The sequence below is a fragment of the Platalea leucorodia genome (assembly GCF_965183815.1).
Source record: "Platalea leucorodia genome assembly, chromosome: 3".
NCBI lineage: Eukaryota > Metazoa > Chordata > Aves > Pelecaniformes > Threskiornithidae > Platalea > Platalea leucorodia.
The window spans coordinates 121,460,301-121,480,927 of NC_138825.1; the positions used below are offsets into that span (position 1 = coordinate 121,460,301).

Consider the following 20,627-nt stretch of genomic DNA (forward strand, 5'->3'; position numbering starts at 1 on the left):
TTCCCTCTTCTTCAAACAAAACAAAAACCTCTTGCAGGTTACATGAGAACAGGTTCCCCCTGGCTTCCTTGGCACATTTTCCATGCTGCTGCTGGAGAGTGTGTTACAATTCAGTTATCTGATCAAGTGCCCCAGAGGTGCTGGACCCTCAGTGCACTGAGCGCTGGACTGTCTGTCTCAGAGGATTACTTCAACCTGGTTGCTTGTCCTCCCATTTTATCTACTTAGAAAGTAGTGGCATGATAACATCTCTGGCTCTCTGCATAAAACCTTCTGGGATCTTTGGCTGGCAAAGATAGTAGAAGAATATGTTGCAGGAAGATTGCATAGCTTGTATCAGAGGTAGTGCCCTGCAACTGATGCCGAGTGCATATTAGTTGTGAAGCACCTAGGATTCCCACGACATGAAAGACACCATATGGATATGAGCTGAAATCACAATAATGCAAAATGTTGCTCTTTGTCTTCCCAGATCAGACAAACTTCACCGTGAGTCCTGTAGACATTTTTGAAGGGGATACAGTACAACTGACTTGTCAGATAAATTCAGGATCTGACAATATGACCTGGTATCACTTTGATCGGGCCATTTCAGTCGGCTTCCCGTATTCGATAAAGAGAAAATTGTCAATGAAAGCCTCAGAGTCGACTCTTAAAATTGCCAACGTTACGATGAAGGATTCTGGTATGATTTTCTATCATTAAAACAGCAGATGTAAATCTCTAGTGTGACTAGTTCTATAAAAAGCAAAGAGGAAAGCAGTGACTGCATTTTCCTAGAGTAAATGTGAAAAATACACTGTCCCTTATAATTTTCCAGTGGTTTTTTTTTTTCTTTAATGAACTACATACTGACTGGCATTGCCAGTAAGATGTGAACTGACTGAAGTGACTATACAGGCCTGGGTATTCTCAGTGCCAGCCTTCACTGTCATATCACAAGAGAACAGCAGTGACTACATGGCTGTGAGGCCTTCCTACTGTTTGGGTGTGGTAACTTGAGGCTGTGGCTGAGTTTGTCCTTGGTGGCCCTTGCCCCCTTTGCAAACATAACCTAACTAAGCAGAGCTTGGAGTTGGGAGTTTTTCATGTGCTCATGTTTAGAGCTTTTTGAAAATCAGAACCAGGTAAAGTGGTGGCATTTTACTGGGAGGAGTTACCAGGGGAATTATCATGTGTTATCAGAGCTTTGACTCAAGGTCCCACTCAGTTCTTCTCTTTGGACCATGAATTTTACATTCAACTTCAAAAAGGGCAGCCTGTGGCCACATATTTGGGCACACATACACAAGGTAGGAGTCGTGGCTCCAAAATACTTTGGGCTAAGGATGCCCTGAACCTTTGTGTCTCCACTCCTAAGTAAGTGGCCTACTCACTTGGCTATCCCAGTGGGGAAGGGGATCCCACGTACCTAACGTATGAAGAAAGTTTGGAGCTCTGATTGATTGCCAGTTTCAAAAGGAAGCTTGGCTGCATCCAGGGGACAAGTGCCTGAGAAAGAGGCTGATCAATACTCTGCTCTCTTTGGCAATACATTCTGAGCAGCATATGAGCTGCAGTCAGAGTGCCAGCTCTTGTGGAGTCCACCCTGGGCACCTATCTCTCACCCATTCTGTGTAGGAACCTTTTGCACAGTCAGTCTGCATTCTTAGCGTGACATATTGCTGCCACGTGGACTATGGGCAATATACAGATCCCCAAAAATACCAACTCAGCCAGATTTTAAGTATTTCAGTCCCAGAGTGCAGGTCTCTTCTCAAGTACCCATCAACACTGAAGCTGCTTAATCTGGATACACTCGGCACCAGGAGTCTGCAGAAAGCATACTGCTGATGACCTGAGGGTACATTTTGATTAGCAAGTAGCAGAGCCACTGCAGAGCAGGGAGATGTGAAAACTAGGTGTGGAATTAGCTCCCAGCTCCTAACTCCAAATGTAGAGTTAAAAACAGCAAAACATGTTCCCAATGCTAAGATATTGCCTATGCTTTACAGGTTCCTATAAGTGCGTTTTCACAAACAGCAGTCAGTCTGACACACTGATATACACGGACACGAAAACGATAGCAGTCTCTCCGCTACACATGGCTCCAAACTTAGACGACATCAGTGTTATATGCAATAGTCTTGAAGCGCAGACAAACAGTCCTCTGCTGTCCTGTTGTATTGACAGAGAGTTACCATCACTTACTGGTGACTGGAAAGTAAATGGAGCAATCAATATTACAGGTAAGATTAACAAAAGATTGTCTTTCACCTGCTAGGTTTGTTTGTTCTTCAAAGATCTTCTCCTAATTGGCTACCCCAAACGCCAAGTCCTAGGATGAATACAGGGTATGCTCCAAAGGGGTGTGCGTGTGGGAAGGAGAATGGATGGACGGCGTGGTACAGACTCCATAGGACAATGGATGAATGGCATGGTACAGACTCCATACGTACTGTGCAGGTGCCAGTGGGATTCTGGGCATCTCCATGAACTGTGCAGACATTGATGCTTAAAACCGTGCCATCCAGCATCATACCAATTCTTTCCAAAAACCTTATTTCTGCATTGTCTAGTTTTGAGAGCAAGGATGAGTGCATCAGTCTCCACCACTATCTCCAGAATCACCCTTAGGCTATGAAAAGCTTCTGTGTACCACACACGGAGGTTTGGCAACCAAGAGAGGCAGGTGCTACACTTTGAAACAGCTGCAGCATAGCTAAACACTGAGTGCGCAGTTTCCCTCTCCACCTGTGGTTGTGATGCATCACCTGTCAGTTGAGTCAGTGGCATCCCACAAGACTTTACTTTTAATATGGAAATAAAGAGCTAATAAGGTTCCGAGTAAATGTATTACAAAGAGTTGCAAAATAACATCAATAGAAATGCTCATAAATGTGTATGAACCATAGTCATAAACAGGCTATTGCCCTCTTAATATTTTATGGGTATGGATTAACTGTTTATTGTTAATTGTTTGTTAGAAATGAAATTTAGCAGAAAGCAGGACAGCAAAATGAGAGAAAACCTTCAAAGCTCATGTGCACAGTCATTTCCACAGAGGACAGGTACTGGTGTGCAGCAGGTCCTTGCAGAGAGAGGGCTGATCCTGGCTTACTGTAATGAGCTGTTTTGCCCTTGATTCCCTGTGGCTGGGCTTTCCCCCAGGAACTCTGCTCTCATGCCAGATGCACTTTCAGTTGCAGCATGGGACAGCTTTAGTGAGGTTTTCCCCTTATAATTAAACCAGAACTCTTCAGATTTAAAGTTGAATGACTGTCAAGTACCTCCAAATGTTTATTTCAAAATAGGATCACACTAAAATCTGCACTATTTACTCCTCTTTTACTTATCTTACTCATCCTAAACATCACAGATAATGAGGTTAGGCTGAACTAGAATACTCTGCATTTTGGCTTATCCTGAGGTATCCAAGCAATGTTGTTGTTCTCAGATTGGTTTTGTCAGCAGATGCCCAGCACTGTGCTGAGGGACTTCAGGCCTTTGGAAGACCACTGTGAGTGTTGCCATAGTAAAAGATGTCAATGAACTTCAGCAACGATGAGTTAAAAGACCCACGTTGTCAAAGGTTACATACAAACCCACAAAGTCTTCCTTAGCTAGAGCGATTGCTTGTGGTTTCCAGAGCCCAGGTATTTTTGGACATCCATAGCCCTTCAAGGAATGTTTATTTCTCTCTAGGAGTCTCCAGTTTCACTAAAAACTGCACTGAATACAAGCTCAACATCAATGAATTACTATGCCCTCCTGAGAAGTCAGGTACAGTGACGACACACACATGTGAGCTGCGGACTGGACAGGGTGCCAGGCGCAGTCAAAACATCAGAGTGACGTACCTCCGGACAGGTAAGAGTCAGGTAGCATGTAACAAACCATCAGCTTTTTAATGTGTACGTGGCCTCTGTGGCACATGTCATTTGCAGGCAAATGATTATAACAAGTGAGTCTCAATAATGTAACATTTATCTTGTGTTGTCTCAGCCCAGGTAACAATATCTTCAAGCATAAACTCATCAGTTTCCGAGGGATATGCTTTCAATCTAACGTGTGAAAGTGATGTGAGCAATTATGACAGTATCAGTTGGAAAATCCAGTCTGGAAATAAAACAAAAACAGTAGACTGTGGTACGTGCATCAAAAATAGCAAATTTCCAGCCATGTCTGTGCTTACAGTGAAGACTGCCACACAGGACTGGAACGGTGAGTGAACCTCGTTTGTATTGGCTACAAAGGCAATCAAATTGCTGTACCAGATCATTTACAGCATCCCTAGCCCTGCCACAGTAAATAAAAAAAAAAGAGTTAAAATCATAACTGCTGGAGGACAGCAAGACATGATGCTGCCAACATCGCTGTGTTTGTTCGGTACTAGGGCTCATGACCATGCAAAAGCTGAGGAGCACTTCTGTTGACTGAGCCATGGTTTTTGTGTCACTTCTTTCAGGCACCTACATCTGCACATTCTCCCAGAAGTACCTGGAGAGTTCTGCCAACATGACAATTAAGATTATTTCCTTGCCTCTGAAGCAGAACATCCTGATAGACCCCATTGAAGCACCTATACAGTGCAAACTGCCACAAGCCCTTGAGTGCTGCATAAGTGCTAACACCATGGAAAATTACACTGTTACATTTGTGGTTCAACGAAATGAATTTCAAGTTGGTAAGAACAATAAACTTGCAGAATCACTAGTTGCACTGTGTGTCACAACCCAGTCCCTGGGTTTTTTTGTTTCCGGTTAGGTCCGTGTAACCAATTCATATTTACTGCTATTATGACAATCCACAAGCACTCCTGAGAGTGTAAAAAAGGGGTAATGGACTTTTTTTAGGATGGTTGCTATGCCTGGGGATCATGGCTGAGATTAATAGAAGAGCAACTGAAGTCACTGCTGTAGTGATAAATACATAATAGGTAAATTCGATGTTTGGTTTACCTTGCCAGGCAGTGAGAAGTGAGCATCCTCATCCTTGTTCAGATGAGAAATTGCTGAACTCCATTTATTTGCTTTTATCTTCCACTCCTCTGCCACTTTTTTGAACTGAGTATCAAGGAAATTCCTGAAAGGAGGTTGTAGCGAGGTGGGGGTCGGTCTCTTCTCCCTAGTAACAAGCGATGGGACGAGAGGAAATGGCCTCAAGCTGCGCCAGGGGAGGTTTAGGTTGGATATTAGGAAAAACTTCTTCACCGAAAGGGCTGTCAGGCCCTGGCACAGGCTGCCCAGGGAAGTGGTTGAGTCCCCATCCCTGGAGGTATTTAAAAGATGGGTAGACGTGGTGCTTAGGGACATGGTTTAGTGGTGGACTTGGCAGTGCGGGGTTAACAGTTGGACTCGATGATCTTAAGGGTCTTTTCTGACCTTAATGATTCTATGATTCATTCCTTAAGAAGATGAACATGAAACATTCCTTAAGAAGATGATCTACTAATTCATGAAAAATGTATAATAACACATTAAGAATGCAATTCAGAGAAGTATTCTGTTTTCTTCAAGGATACAGGTAACATATCTTTAGCAGCACAAAAGCCTAAGCTTCTATGTCTTCAAATTTAGGGCAATTCTGCAGCTTCCCTGGCATGTTTTTATATACTAGAAGTTTTCAAGTGGGTTACAAAACAGTTAATTTGAAAAAAGCAAAGGAAAGCCACCTAAACTAACTCAGAAAGCATGCAGGAGCGTAAAAACAACAGGCTGAAGTGTAAAGCAGGTGGAGACTGAGGGGTCCTTTGGCTGCTGAGAAAAATGCCAAGATCTTGTTGGAAGAGGTTGCAGTCAGGGACCCTCAGGCACAGGCATACTGAAAAGCAACGGGACTGTGGTGCAGATCCTGAGTTCAAAAGAACCACGTAAGAACAGCAAAAAAGTATCCTAGCCTAAATGAAACGCCTGTGGTAGAAGCAGAAGCAGAAAGAGTATTCTCCAAAATGGTTTCTAAAGCAAATTTTGGTTCCTGCAGAGTAAAGGAGGGTTTGGGCAGGATTTGCTCATACACCAGTAGCTGAAAAGGCACTGATCATGCAGCAGCTGCCAGAAGATTTATTAAGTGGGGAGTAAAGAGACAACATACAAAAAGGAAGCTTTTTCACAAAGGAAGTTTTTTTCTCTAGGACCCACAGAAAAGAAAGTTTTGCAGATGCTTTCTGCTGTCTGCTAGCTGATAGACCCCAAATCTGTGTTAACCTATCTTAATCCTTCCATACAGGGAAAAAGAAAAAAGGAAATTTGTTTTGCTACATGTACAATTACACAGAAACAGAATGCAGCGAAGAGAAAAATGTCACGGCACATTGCAAGTTTATTAACCACATTGAACAGGAAGTCAACAGTGAAAATATAACACTGCGCCTGATACCTGGTAAGAAAAAAATTTCTATTTAAAGCTGTTAAATAGGAAATCCAAGTATCTTTGTTAAATCAGATGCCACAAATTTATCACTGGTGACACCTAACAGGAGCAGGTTTTTTTAGCCAAGAACTTTAGTCTCCTTCTTTGACAGGAAATTTTGAAATACAGAGGAAAATATCAATTTTGCTGTAATTTTAAAAAATAAATAAACAAGATGTTTTGTCTTCACTGTATTTGACAGTGGCCCCAGTATGTTCCCAAGCAGTTGTAGTTCAGTCATCTCCTGTCCCTACTTCCTTCTGGTGCAACCTGCACCACTGAGCTTCATCTCCTGTGTTGAAATGTGGTCATACAGCTCCCAGCTTGCACCAACAATTTAGCAAGGGTAAAAGATTGTGGCGCCTCAGGAAGAAGCTCAGGAGGTCAGCCTGTAGGAGAGCATATCCCCTTTAAACACAAGAATGGCAGCCTCCATGAGGTGTTGCAGAGACCTGGGCAGACCCAGCTTCCAGTCAGCTCTGCAGGAAATGCTGGGTAATTACAATTCAACATTGCTAAATCCAGTTTTGTTGTTTAGTTCTGACCAGAGTTTGGATATTTCAGCTTCTTATTCTAAATGGGAAAGAAAGAAATGTTGGATATCCCCATAACGCAGAAATTTTGGTTTTTTCCACAGTAGTGATGTCTACTATTGAATCACTATCTGGCCAGATTTCACTCTCTTAGGCAATAAATATGCAGACACTTTATTTACTTTAATCAGCAGATACTTACAGATATAACTAATCCAACCAAAGGTGTTGAGGCCTTAAGATCTTAATGAATTTCCTATTAGAAGACCTTATCAAGGTCTTAATGAATTTCCTATTAGTGCTGCAACAGCACTGAGTCCCTTAGTAGAATAAACTTTGTGTGAATTACTGTCCACATAGTGGTCAATATAATCCCACTCCACCCCTATCTAACCATGTAATCTAACAGACAGATCCTAAAACTTTGGGTATTGGTTTGTTGATTTGATTCAGTACTCAAAAGCAAGGGGCTTTATTCAATTTTCTTTTTAATTTCATTATTCCAAAAAACTGGGAATGCAAGACATATACATCCTGAAAGGTCATAATCAATGAAGAGAGCAAGCTGAAATCCTAAGTAATTTAAAGACCTCTGAACTTCAGGAGGTCACAGGTTTGATGGGGGTAAATTATTCATCTCCCTGCTTCTTAGTTTTCTACGTCTATGTCTTTTTCTCAACACAGGTAAGGAAGTTTCCTGCTCAGGCAGCTTTGGCACTGGAATAGAAGGGGCCACATTAATAAAGCCATGCTGTGAGTTAAATAATCCAGATGGTTTTACCAGAGGCAATATAATTTACAAGTGCTCCAAGAAATCATGGTCGATTGAAAGGAATGACTGCCTGTCTGTACCAGTAAACCAACTGCTGACTAGTGCCAAGGTAATATTTATGAGTTTTCTAGAGGTTGGGGCGGGGGAGGGAAGGAGAGAGCAAAATTTTTTGTTGGATGTTTTTTTGCTTAACATAATCTAAAATATATGAGACACTAAAAAATCAAATATTCAATTAAAACTGTCTTTTAAAGGATGTAAAGAATGATTGGATATATCCACACAAGTCAGTGAAAGAGGCTAGGTCCCCTTCTCTGGCCTAGAGCGCATGTGGCACTGCATGGCTAACATCCATACACATGGACGCTCTCTCCCCCAGACAAGGTGACCTTATTAATAGCGTCCAGCAAGAGCAATCGCTGGCCTGGGATGTTCTCTGAACCATGCTCAGGCATTGCCTGGGTGGACGCTAGTTGGCACAAGCCCAACGCATGCTACAGAGTACACTAACAACCATGCAGTAGGGACAACTCTGGGCCACTGCCCAACCTCAGACCCAGGCCCTGTTTAGCATCCCCCCTCAGCACGCTGCACTTCACAGATAGGTGCTGGGCCTCGACTTTCAGCCTAGGTATCCTATCACAGCACTCTTCACTTCTACAAACCATCCAGAGTCACCCTTCTCTCAGTGAGGTTAGATGAGAACAATTATCTTTCTTTCATCAAATATGTTTATTTTAGCAAATTAGGCACAGCAAGGTCCCAGGCAGAGGTACAGCTACTCAATTATGTATTTTCTTAACTTGCTAAGTTGCTCCCTCATATGATTTGGGCCCAGGCCAACTATTTTCTCCCCCTAAATTTCCAGGAGCAGTCTGCGAATTAGCACAGATGAGAGATCACTCTCAATATGCAGTCAGGATACCCTGTTCTGGAAGGTCAGAGAGTTGAACACTACCAGCGTGTCTAGAATGACCCTGGCTCTGTTTATTTTACTAGTATAAGGGTAGCCATTATGGAGGAGTATCAAGCTCAAGGCAAATTGCACATATGTGATGTACTGTTATCTTTTGTTCCAGTGCTTGGTCAGCAGTCCTGAGGCAAAAGCAAACCTACCTAACTACCTTGCAGAGCTTAGGGAAAAGACAGAAAAAGAACAAAGCACAATAAACAATTCTTCTGCAAACCTTGGAGCAATCGTTACCATCCTGGATATGATCTCCTCTATCCCAGCAGATGCAAAGGAGGACAATATTCAAGTAAGGTTTTATTTTAAGTCTTACCTATACTTATCAAGCCCTTTGGCCCCTTTTGTCACAGAGGATGACATTCTTCCTGACGAGATTTCACAGTTAGCTAGGGTCAGAAACAGGAAAGTATTAACGGAATGAGATGAAATGGCAGCAAAGATACAGAAGAGTTTATCAGAAGTCAAAATGATGAAGACAAGCAGCCTATGCATGAAAGAGAGACTACTGTATGCTTAGCACCTAGAAATCTAGGGACTCATAAATGTCTCTAGCATTCTAAGTTACAGGAAAGGACAAGGAATTATGGATGAAAACTTGGAGATGAGCCAGCAATGTGTAGTTGCAGCCCAGAAGGCCAATCATATCCTGGGCTGCTTAACAAGAAGCATGGCCAGCAGGGCGAGGGAGGTGATTCTCTTGCTCTACTCTGCTTTTGTGAGACCCTACTTGGAGTACTGCGTCCAGCTCTGGGGTCCTCATCACAGGAAAGACATGGACCTGCTTGAGTGAGTCCAGAGAAGGGCCACAAAAATGGTCAGAGGGCTGGAACATCTTTCCTATAAGGAAAGGCTGAGAGAGTTGGGGCTGTTCAGTCTGGAGAAGAGAAGGCTCCAGGGAGACCTTATTGCGGCCTTTCAATACCTGAAAGGGGCTTCTTTTTAAGAAAGATGAAGAAAGACTTTTTTAGCAGAGCCTATAGTGACAGGACGAGGGGCAACAGTTTTAAACTGAAAGAGGGTAGATTTAGCTTGGACATAGGGAAGAAATTTTTTATGATGAGGGTGGTGAGACACTGGCACAGGTTGCCCAGAGAAGTTGTGGATACCCCATCACTGGAATTATTCACAGTCAGGTTGGATGTCCCTGCCCATGGCAGGGGGGTTGGACTGGACGATCTTTAAAGGTCAAAACCATTCTGTGATTCTATGATTCTATGAGTAGGAGCAGAAATAGAAAAAAGGGTTGAAATAAGGATAGGGATCAAGCAAGGAAAATCAATTAGATATTACAACAAATGAATGGCAAAACATAGCTTAGAAATACTTGGGAACCTTGATTATGAGGTACACAGGAAAAGCACTGCTGTTCTGAGCAGAAAAGTACAAAGATACTTGATGTTTTGTAGCTGGAGAACCCTATATGAGAGAGAGCGAGAAATCAAAGATAGCACATAGGCTGAGAAAGAAGGGAAAGAAGGGAAAGAAGAAAAAAAAATACTAAGTCATATGTGAAAAAAAAACATGCAGCTCCACTTTTGGAAACCTTAACTTGTAAACAGAGCATGCAGAGGGTTAACAACTGAAGGTTTCACATGGATTGAGGAAAATAAGAAAATGCTGGACTTTTTCAAAAGGCAATTCTAGGACCATGCAGAAATTACCATCAGAAACAGCAATGATTTCTATGGGATTTCAGTAACAGCATTATTCTGTTGTTGTTCCAGAATTTCCTCTCCACAGTGGACTTTATTGTTGCTGATTCCACAACCAAAGTTTGGGAAGAACTGAATAAAGAGGAGACACCCAAAAGTTCTTTGTTACTGTATTCGGTAGAAAATTTTTCCCTGCGCCTCCAACCAGTTAATAATACCATTCCTTCTGTCTCTGCAAAGACCCTTCAGCTGCAAGGCATAGTTGTCCCAGAAAATAGCAGCACAGATTATAATAAGACCTTCCACAGTACAGAAAACCTCACAGTTAATGTGCTCATTGGTGAAACTGAAATTCAGACTCTAACCCAAAATTCAACCATTGTCAGTGTGATGTACTCAAAACTTGGACATATTTTGCCCCGGAATGAGTCTGAGTATGTGAACGGCTTACTGATAACAACAACTGTGAGCAGCAACAGAAGCCAGAATTTCGATATTAATATGACCTTTGCAAAGAAAAACCCGTCTCTAACGATGCCCCAGTGTGTCTTTTGGAACTTCACACTCAACAAAGGTATGGCGGGCTGGGATACTCATGGTTGTACACCCACAGAGGTTGAAAATTATGTCATTTGCTCCTGCAATCACTTGACATCATTCTCCATTCTGATGTCACCTGATAAATCCTCCCAGGTAATCTTTGAAGATTATATTACCTACATTGGCCTGGCCATTTCAATCTTGAGTTTGGTGGCCTGCATTATAATTGAATCCTTAGTCTGGAAATACGTGACAAACAACACAACCTCCTATATGCGCCATGTCTGTATATTCAACATAGCTACATCGCTCCTGATTGCTGACGTTTGGTTCATTGTCACTGCCTCCATCAATGACCAAAACCGACAGATGAGCAGAGGTATCTGTTTTGTGGCCACCTTCTTCATCCATTTGTTCTACCTGTGTGTCTTTTTCTGGATGCTCAGCCTGGGCCTCATTCTTTTCTACAGACTGGTCTTCATTTTACATAACACAAGCAAGACTGCTCAGAAAGCAGTGGCATTCTGTCTGGGATATGGGTGCCCCTTTGTCATTGCAGTCGTCACCATCGCTGTCACACTGCCGGGGAACAATTACACCAGAAAGGATGTCTGCTGGCTCAACTGGAAGGACAGCAAAGCTCTCTTGGCCTTCGTCATACCTGCCCTGATCATTGTGGCCATGAATTTGTTCATCACCGCAATTGTTATAATAAAAATACTGAGGCCAACTATTGGGGATAGGTCAAACAGGCAGGAGAGGAACTCTTTGTTTCAAATTTGCAAAAGTGTGGCCATCTTGACACCACTGTTAGGCCTCACCTGGGGATTTGGCCTTGCCACTGTCATCCAAGACAGCCATCGAGCTTTCCACATCCTCTTTGCTTTGCTCAATGCTTTGCAGGTGAGTTACACATAAGTATGGTTTTGTTTCCTCTATGACCATTTAACATGTAGTGACATTCTTGCAGTGCTGTGCTTGGAGGGGGAATAAAAACAGCTTGGGAAAGCTCAGGGTTGCCTTACACATCCTTATTCCCAAAGGGCTCTTTGGGAAACCCGTTCCAGGAATTCGGCAGTATTTTGCATTCTCAGCTGCCTTAACAGATGCGTCTTCTAGATAAAGCCAACATAAAGATAACTTCCAACTTTTCCAGTAGCTTTGGGAAGAACTTCATTCCTGAAGATCAGGAAAATAGCCCTATTATCTTCAGGTGGGCAAGCTTCAGCATGTCTGGTCTCATTTATAGTGCATCTGGAGGCATCATATTGTGCTCTTGTGGGTTCAAGTAATGGAGGAGTATAAACAACATGAAAGTCACAAAGAACAGCTGAGTAGTACTAATAATAAAGAGAATAACTGATCAAACTACACATGAATGAGAGTTTTCAGTTAGTATGATTTTTACAACAACATATTTAGGTGGCCAGTAGGATCCCAACACAACGGGATTTCTTAAGGACACAATAGTTATGTATACTCTGTCTCTTAAGAACAGCCTCAAAATTGTATGCTTGAGACCAAACTCACTTGCCTTTTACATTGTAAGCTTCCTAGCTTACCTGGGGAGCATAAGCAGGGTATGTCTTCCATACACAACGGTCCCTTCTTCCAAATATGTTTAGTGCTAGCAAACTAGCTGTGTCACTTTTGTAGACCAGATATACACACAGTTTAAGCAGGCCAGCCCTGGAGAACTCTTACCACATCAACAGTCTATTATGTGAGGTGCAGTTAGAAAAATGCCATCTATCAAAGAGTTCAGAGTTTAAATGGTCAACGTGGACAATGTCTGAGATAATTATGAGGTACTGCAATTAAAAAGTTGGTGTCATCAAACTGAGTGTAATTATCTGTCTCCTAGGGATTATTCATTTTTGTCTTTGGGACTCTCTGGGACAAAAAGGTAAGAATTCAAATTATTTCTTATATTATGTGAAAATACTGTTGGAATTTGAACATAATTGCTGTATTTACTGATTGATTTTTTTTTTTAACAAATAGATACAAGAAGCCCTGCTAAAGAGGAATTCAATGTCCAAATGGAGCTCGCAGCAAACAAAGGTTAGGTCCTTGACCTAAGAATGTACATCAGAGTTACTGCTGAATAGTCTAACATTCTCCAAGCGTCTTTTAACTCAAATGCACTTTATATTCTGAAGTATTTATTAGAACTAGTCAGAGAAAGACAAGACATTAACAACATAAATATGAATATATCCCCCTTTTCAGAAAGTTCATTATTTCACCTATAATTGGTAAAAAATGAGGAGGAGGTTGGTGGACATTTGCTCTAAATTCCACAAGAAATAAACCACAAAATGTAACTGAAACTTTGTTAGAAAACAGAAAATTTCAGTGGCACCATTATTCATTCACAACCTAAGATAAATGCAAAGGGAACTTCTTGGGGAAGATGCCCTTCAGCTACGTGCAGGAAAGGATGGAGATCTTGAGACTTGAACTCGTGAGACAAGGAGACAGGTTAGCCTCCACTTTATGCTGGGAACAGAAAACGGGAGGAAGTATGAATCTTTTTTCAAAAATCATGTCTATGTGTAGCAAAGACTCAGATTTCACTGAGCAAAAGATAGAACATAAATGAATGTGGTTCTGGAACCAAGTGTCCTGGACACCCTTCTAGAACAGGAGAGACTTGAGTTCCATACCCAGCAAATTCCTGCACTTAACCCAAAACATTCAGTACCTTAAAAAAAAGAAATTATGTTGCAAACAGAGACTGGATCCTTAAGAAAGATCCTGGAAGGCTTCTCTTCCATCTGCAGAGACCTCCTCTGGCCCAATGACTCTTTCACTCCTCTCTGCATTGAAGCACAGCTTGAATGGGTGTCTGGAAATGCCTTTGCTCAGCATAGGTGTTCACATTAAAGGGGGAAAACCATTCCACTGCCATCTTTAAAAGAAAAAGTAAAGTTTGCACAGTGACTCAGGAAAATGACTGCTGAGGAATACAATTAGGACAGAAATGCGGGCAGTGTTTCTGCTGAAGAGAGATGTCACAGAACCATGGAACAGTTGAGGTCGGAAGGAACATCCAAAGATCATCTAGTCCAAACCCACTGCTCAAAGCATGGTAAACTAGAGCAGGTTGCTTAGGACATTGTCCTGTCAGGTTTTCAGTATCTCTAAAGCTGACGAATCCACTAACCCTTTTGAAAAAAGCTGTGGTGTTTTCCACCCTCAGCATGAAAAAAAAGGTTTTTCCTATGATTAAATGGAATTTCTTCCATTTCAATTTATGCTCCAGAGATCAAGACTCTGAAAGAAAATGCTCAGTAGCTGTTTGAAAAGGGTAAAACAGGGCTCAGCTGCTATAAGCTACTGGGCCACCATGGAGCTAGACTGTCTTGTGCCAGCCACGTATCTGCTCCCTTCACACCTTCTAATCTTTAGGAGCTCCTGGTTCCTCTCCCCATCCATCCTTCACCTCCACAGATCTCATGGCACCATAGGCCTTTCATCCAAAATGCCTAAAGGGAGGCAGAGCTATTTAAGACACAGGAACATGCTGGCATGGGGACAAACAAGCTTACTTAAGTTCCAAAAAGATATAGCCCAATTGGAAAGATGCAGAGCAGAACAAGTATCAAAGAGGTGGGATGACTGCTGTGCTAGAATGACATAGGACTCTTCAGCCTACACAACTGATGGGGAATTTTGAAGTGATGTATGCTGCTATGAGGCCACAAAGCAAATAAGCCATCCAGTTTCATAATTAAGGGCCAGACCTGGCCCTAACGAGCAGCACATTCAAAGCAAGCAAAGGACATTTAGACCTCCTTGCTCCTGGACGTTGTGGATGTTGGACACTCTCCTAGGTTTCCTTATAGTTCACTTCATTTTGTGCAAGCTTAATAGGCCATGAAGGGCTATGAAACACCAAGGGCTTGCCTCTGCCTCCAGAAGTCCCTGTACTTCTGACAGCCAGAGGTGGAAAGAACATCCAGAAGATGTGCTGCTACAAGCTTGCTTTGCGTTCCCAAAACTCTTCCCTAGGGCCTCTGCTGTAGCCTTCTTTGGATAAGAAGTGATTGGGCTAGAGGATCCTTGGATCCAACCAAGTGCAAATCTGCTTATGGCATTAAGCAACCACTACCCATTCAAGGGGTGAAGGAACGGTCTCTCAGTGTGAACAAAGGAGTAAAACCACAGAATTAACTGCTTTTACAATGCGGTTTGACAAACCTCTAAAGCCGAGTATAGGAGGGTGACCACACAGAGGGGTCATAGCCTCAGTGACCCAGGACGTGTCTTACAGCCCTAGGGGAGGGCCAAGAGCTGAGGCTATGGACTAATATTCACCTCACAAAGAACTCCGCTGGTTGAAGACATGTTGCGGCTACAGAGTTGTTTGTTATCCTCTTCCTGCTGATGTCAAAGGTGTGTTCATCGCTACTTCTGCACAAGAGGGGCCACATTCCCAGACAAAGAGTAGAGAAAATTTTCAGCTGACAGGAATAAAATATCTCTATCTGGGATGGCTGCATGAGGGTGGATAACTCTGTGTATTCTAATACAGAAATGCTTGTTTCAATTTACACTTCTGCATTCATAATCCCTTACTAAAGAAGCCATGCCAGGATGGGTAAGGGACTGAAGGCATCAGAATCTAATCATTGGCACTTGGGGTGGAAAAAGAAAATGGTGGTAAATGCTGGCATCACTCTTATTTGACAATAGGGCTTAGTTTTATATTCATATCTGAACAGGGTTTATTCAGAAAAGCCTGTAGAGGTATTGCTAAAGAACCGGGAAGCAGACTTAAAAACCAGCACCATTAAGATAAATGGGTACATAGCCTCAAAGGAATCAAGGAGTCCATTAAGACTGGACTGTCAGCTCAGAGGAGCAGCATTGGCTTGAACCACTCCAGCTACCACAAGAAACACAGAATTGATGAAGTTGGAGAGCACCTCCAGAGATCATCTAGTACCACCCTCCCACTCAGAGCATGGTGAGGTAGAGCTAGTGTTGGGTTTTGAGTAGCTCCAAGGATGGAGACTCCACAATCTCTCTGTGCAGCCTTTTTCTGTGTTCGACCACCCTCACAGTGAAAAAGTTTCTTCTTAAGTGGCATTTCCTGTGTTTCTACTTGTTCCTACCGGCTCTTGTCCTTTCACTGGGCACCAGTGAGAAAAGTCTGGCTCTGTCTTTACTCCTTTGCAGTCAGATGGCCCCCAGCATGTCCTAGTGCATGGGGTTGTTCCTCCCCAGGGACAGGAGGACTTCACCTTTCCCTTTGCTGAACTTCATAAAATTCCTGTCATCCCATTTCTCCAACCTGTTGAGGTCCCTCTGAATGACAGCAGACTCATCTGATCTATCAGCCACTCCTTCCAGTTTTGTATCATGTGCAGACTTGGTGGGGGTACACTTTTCCCATCATCTGTATCATTAATGAAGATTTTAAAACAGTATTGGACCCAGTACTGACCTCTCCGCATGTCCCCTCCAGCAATGTGCTGAAGGCCCAGGAGGAGGTAGCTTGTGATTAGCCAGGCAGAGCGGTGCTGTAAGTTTTAAGTGCTCCAGCCATCTGCCACACTCAGATCTTGTGTCCGGATGAGGCAGGAAAGATGCAGTTTCTGCCTCACGCTTCTTCATTTAGGGTCCCAGAATCATCTACCTGGATTTTTTTAACAGGTACTCCAAGTATTCCAGCATTTTCTGCAGGAGGATTACTCCTGGGAATCCAGGTCTGGGAACATTTCCTAATACATTTTGAAAGCGCCATTCCTTCCTTCTGACTTGAAAATGACATCTGCTTGATGTGGTGCTATTCTGACTGTGGGAAAAAATCCTTTTTCCCAGAGAACTAGAAGAAAGGTGGGAATAACTGATACAATTATCATTAAGCATGTCAGGTTCTTCATCCCCTCTTGTATTGACACATCCAGCTGAGTAAACTAGAGAGAACAAGTTGTTAAGTCTTGGACCCCAATTCTGAATTCCTTTTCAGACAAAATCTGGGCCAGACACTTCCAACTCTAGTTGACACTGTGGAAGCTGCCCCAGGCAGTGGGAATTGGCATATTACCATGGCAGTTCTTCTGATAAGGAATAAATAAAGCAAGATCAAAGTCTTTGATCAAACTTCTTAGATGTGGTTCGTTTACCTTCTTCCTCTACCACCTTATGATATAGGTGACAATGCACAGAACTGCCTAATTTCCCCACCATGGTAAAACCTAATGAATGGAGAGGGATTGAACAGAGAAAGATGTGTTTTCCATACCTTTTTTTAACACATCTTTTGAAGGAATCCCATTAAATTCTCAAATCACTCCAGAACCAAAAAAAAAAACTTCATTTCAGCAGCAAAAAGCTTCTTTCTTCCCATCTGGACTGTAGAGAGTTGTGTTCCAATGCCCTCTAGTGTGTCAAGTTAAATTTGCCTCTGATTATCTCAGGCTGTTGGCCTTCAATGACCATCTACTAGCATATAAATCTTAGCTTTTCTGGTTATCTTAATGGATATACTTCCTCAGATAAGGGACCAGAGCTCTATACTGTCTGATATAACAGGCTCTGGAGCCTAAGCCATCTTCCCTGGCCAACGGTTAGAGACAGACTGTTTGTGTCCTGTAGTTTCTTTTAAAGTTGATCTCCTTCACCGCCATCATAAACATGCAAACGGGTGAACTTGATGCCTCACAAACATCTAACTTGTCCCTTTGTGTACTGCCTGCTTGTACTACTGAACAACATTTTATTGTAACCTCTTTTTTTTACTCTCAATGTGGTTACAAAGAAAGTTCTAGGCTTTTCACAAAAAGTAATTTTCTCCCTTACAGTCATCCTCCCTGATCCTGGTGACACCAATGCTTTCTATGACCTATCCATTTTCAAGAACCTTTAACAACTTATGTGGGAAAACAGGTATGTGACAATAGATCTCTCCTACTGAAGCACAAACATTTCACCATTTCAGTTATGACTTTATTTTGCAAGAAGCATTGCAGAAAATATGAGTAATTTCATTCCTAAATGTGTAATCTTTGCATCCAACCATTGCTCAGAGAAGATGGTTACATTTGGTCAAAGCAGGATATGAAGGAGTTTAATCTAGGCAAGCAACTGCTTTGTAAGAGTCTGTTTATTAGTCAGATAACAGAACAAGAAGTTGGTCTCTGACTGTGCTACAGTAAGTTTACACAGGAATGAGACTTGCCCACAACTGCCTTCCATGCTGCTGCCACCCGAACCTCCCATATTATCAGCTCTCTCTTCCACACTCTGCTCTTGGGCTCTGCGCACCTGGGTCTTAGTTTAGAGCCTTGTGGTCAAGAAGAGGGAGGGAGCTGGGATTCACCTCAAGAGCACGTGTTTTAGATGCTTCCCCATGCTCAAGGAAGACCAGTAAGTCTCTCCATTTGTGTGAGTAAATTACTACCCTATGGCACGACTGTCAGTTCAGGCTGACATATCCTGGCTGTGTAGCCAAACACATTGACTTCTGTGGTCACTGGTATTGCTGTAATCCAGCTAGTGTCAGGGCTGCAGACCAAGTCAAAGCCACCTGGGTCATCAGGACAGTTCTAACTGTCCTTACTTTGCAGTGCCAACATGTCCTAGGCTATCTGTCCTTATGTCTAACCTCTATGCTTTGTTTTGCAGGAAAATACAGAGTGTCTTCTTCAGAGCCATCCACCTCCTCCTCTGAAAACATTTCCAAGTCATATTCTTTGCTTAACTGAGGCACTGCAAATGCTAAATCAGGTAACTCTGAAAGGACCTCTGCCCTTTCCAAGACACACACTAAAAGCACCTGTGAGCCATCAAGAAGTGGACTGCTTCACTTTGACTAAACTGTGCCTTGGTGCATTCTTCTGGAATAATCATTTCTGGTTAACGTGTAAGGCAGGGAAGCTTTGAGAGGTGGAATTTTACAGGGGCTACCAGTCCCAGAAGAGATGACAAGGTGTTTCAAACTTGGAAGAATTTGAAGGCCGTCAAGTGCCGGAAAAGACATTGGGAGTGAAGAATTCTCAGCCTTTAAGAGGATGCTTAGCACTATGCAGTACTGAGCCATGAATTGTAGTGCTATACACAGCTGTTGTCCAGTGGCTTTAGCATTTCCCCTATCGACTCTCTGAATGATTCCTAAGGCCTGTGTAGATACACAAGTACCTCGTAGCTTCTCTCCTGCCCTTGTATTAGAGTCTGGAAAGGCCATAGGGTATAGTGCTCTCCACTTTCTATTTAAAACTTTCTGGAACCAAAGATTCACAACCGAGAAGGTCCATTTCAGATCTTCACTTTTGACTTAGAAAAATCAAGACTGTGATGATTCCTGCTGGTCTTCTTTCAGATGGAATGTACTGAAAGCTCCATGTGGCACTTTTTTGAAGAAAAGGAAGCTTTATATCCTTAGCTATAATTGTCCTTCCCTTGATATGTAATGTGGTAAGACAGAGATGGTTGCTGCCCTCTGTCACAGAGGGGACTGCATTTATTTAATGCATAGTAATGTTAAGTATGCAAGGAGTCTCTTGTGTAAAGTCTGTACTCTTGGGTCTCCTCTCAGAGGAGAATCACACTTGGAAGGCTCAAAGAGCCAACTCTGCAGTGAATACAAACCATGGCAGGATGAAAGGTTTTGTATAAATTATTGCTCTAACACTACATTTGTGGAATCAGTTATTTCCAAGCCTGTATACTTTTAAAGGCAGGACTCCTGTCTTAGGCAGAGGGCTATGAGAGAGCCTGCAAAGTATTTATAGCGCACACAAATGTTACAAACTTGATGTAAAATATGATAGATGGAATCATGAAGATCAGATTTGAGGCCAATAGCAAATACTGCTGTCAGGTGGTACAGCCCCATTTGGTTATTGGGGAATCAATCAGGCCTATGTTTACCAGTGGTAAACCTGTTCCCAGGACTTTGGGATGAACTAGGATGGGAAACTGTTACCTACAGTTACACACATGTGTGACGGTTTGATATGGGCAGGTGGTGATGACTGAAGACAATAAACAAGCATCAATCAAATGTATTACTTATATTGAAAGCAATTTCTTTTTGCTTGAAGATTTAGGTATAATACTAGAACTAGAACACAGTTAGAGATTAAGAAATATTTGAAAATCCAGAATCTCTTTGAACTGCATGGCTAGTGGAAACTTGAAAATCAGACCTTCGCACATTATTCCAACCCAAATTTGCCTTTGGACAGCCATTTGGTCTAACCCACTCTGGAAGTAGCTTGTGCAATATTGACCTGCTGCAGAACCATTCACTCCCACGGAGTTAGAATAGGCTTTACATAAACTGTAAAGTACAAGTCCCTGTAGACAGCACAGTCCCACCACACCTTATCTCTGCAGACATTTCACCTCTGAGGTTTCACCACACCTCCCAGTTTAGCTAAGCGTGGGTCTTGACTGTATGTAAATGAGAAATCAGGATGTGATGCCGAGCTATCTGGCACTGAAGGGCCATCTTTGGGTGGATTGTCAATGGCAAGGTCCTTGCCAGTGTTCCAAAAGCCATGACAGTTCATGAAAGAGAAGCCGCTAAGAAATTAACTGTGCCAGTCTTAAAGACTTGGGACCAAGGCTTCACTTCTATTTATACATGGATCAAGATAAAAGGGAGAGAAGAAAAGGTGGAAGTGAGTGCTGAATGGAGGAAGAATGGGAAACACATGACAGCAACCACCCTATACCCCTCTCACCCGCTCTCAGCAGTGAGAACCAGGTCTTTGGCATAGGCAAGGTGGGCAGTGGGCTCACCAACAGCTTGC

General features: G+C 42.6%; 1 protein-coding gene across 2 annotated transcripts in view; it reads left to right on the plus strand.

Annotated features, from left to right (window-relative positions):
• The window catches only part of ADGRF5 (adhesion G protein-coupled receptor F5), a 46,796-nt gene extending 27,296 nt beyond the window's left edge, over positions 1 to 19,500 (plus strand). For both annotated transcript variants that reach the window (XM_082306385.1, XM_082306384.1), the window contains 13 exons: positions 473 to 685; positions 1,995 to 2,228; positions 3,685 to 3,849; positions 3,985 to 4,203; positions 4,448 to 4,666; positions 6,208 to 6,360; positions 7,608 to 7,804; positions 8,775 to 8,954; positions 10,390 to 11,760; positions 12,722 to 12,763; positions 12,862 to 12,921; positions 17,673 to 17,757; positions 18,496 to 19,500. In XM_082306385.1, the coding sequence (XP_082162511.1) occupies positions 473 to 685; positions 1,995 to 2,228; positions 3,685 to 3,849; positions 3,985 to 4,203; positions 4,448 to 4,666; positions 6,208 to 6,360; positions 7,608 to 7,804; positions 8,775 to 8,954; positions 10,390 to 11,760; positions 12,722 to 12,763; positions 12,862 to 12,921; positions 17,673 to 17,757; positions 18,496 to 18,575 (3,218 nt within the window). In that variant the 3' untranslated portion in view covers positions 18,576 to 19,500. The remainder of the gene's footprint in view (positions 1 to 472; positions 686 to 1,994; positions 2,229 to 3,684; positions 3,850 to 3,984; positions 4,204 to 4,447; positions 4,667 to 6,207; positions 6,361 to 7,607; positions 7,805 to 8,774; positions 8,955 to 10,389; positions 11,761 to 12,721; positions 12,764 to 12,861; positions 12,922 to 17,672; positions 17,758 to 18,495) is intronic.
• The last annotated feature ends 1,127 nt before the right edge of the window (positions 19,501 to 20,627 follow it).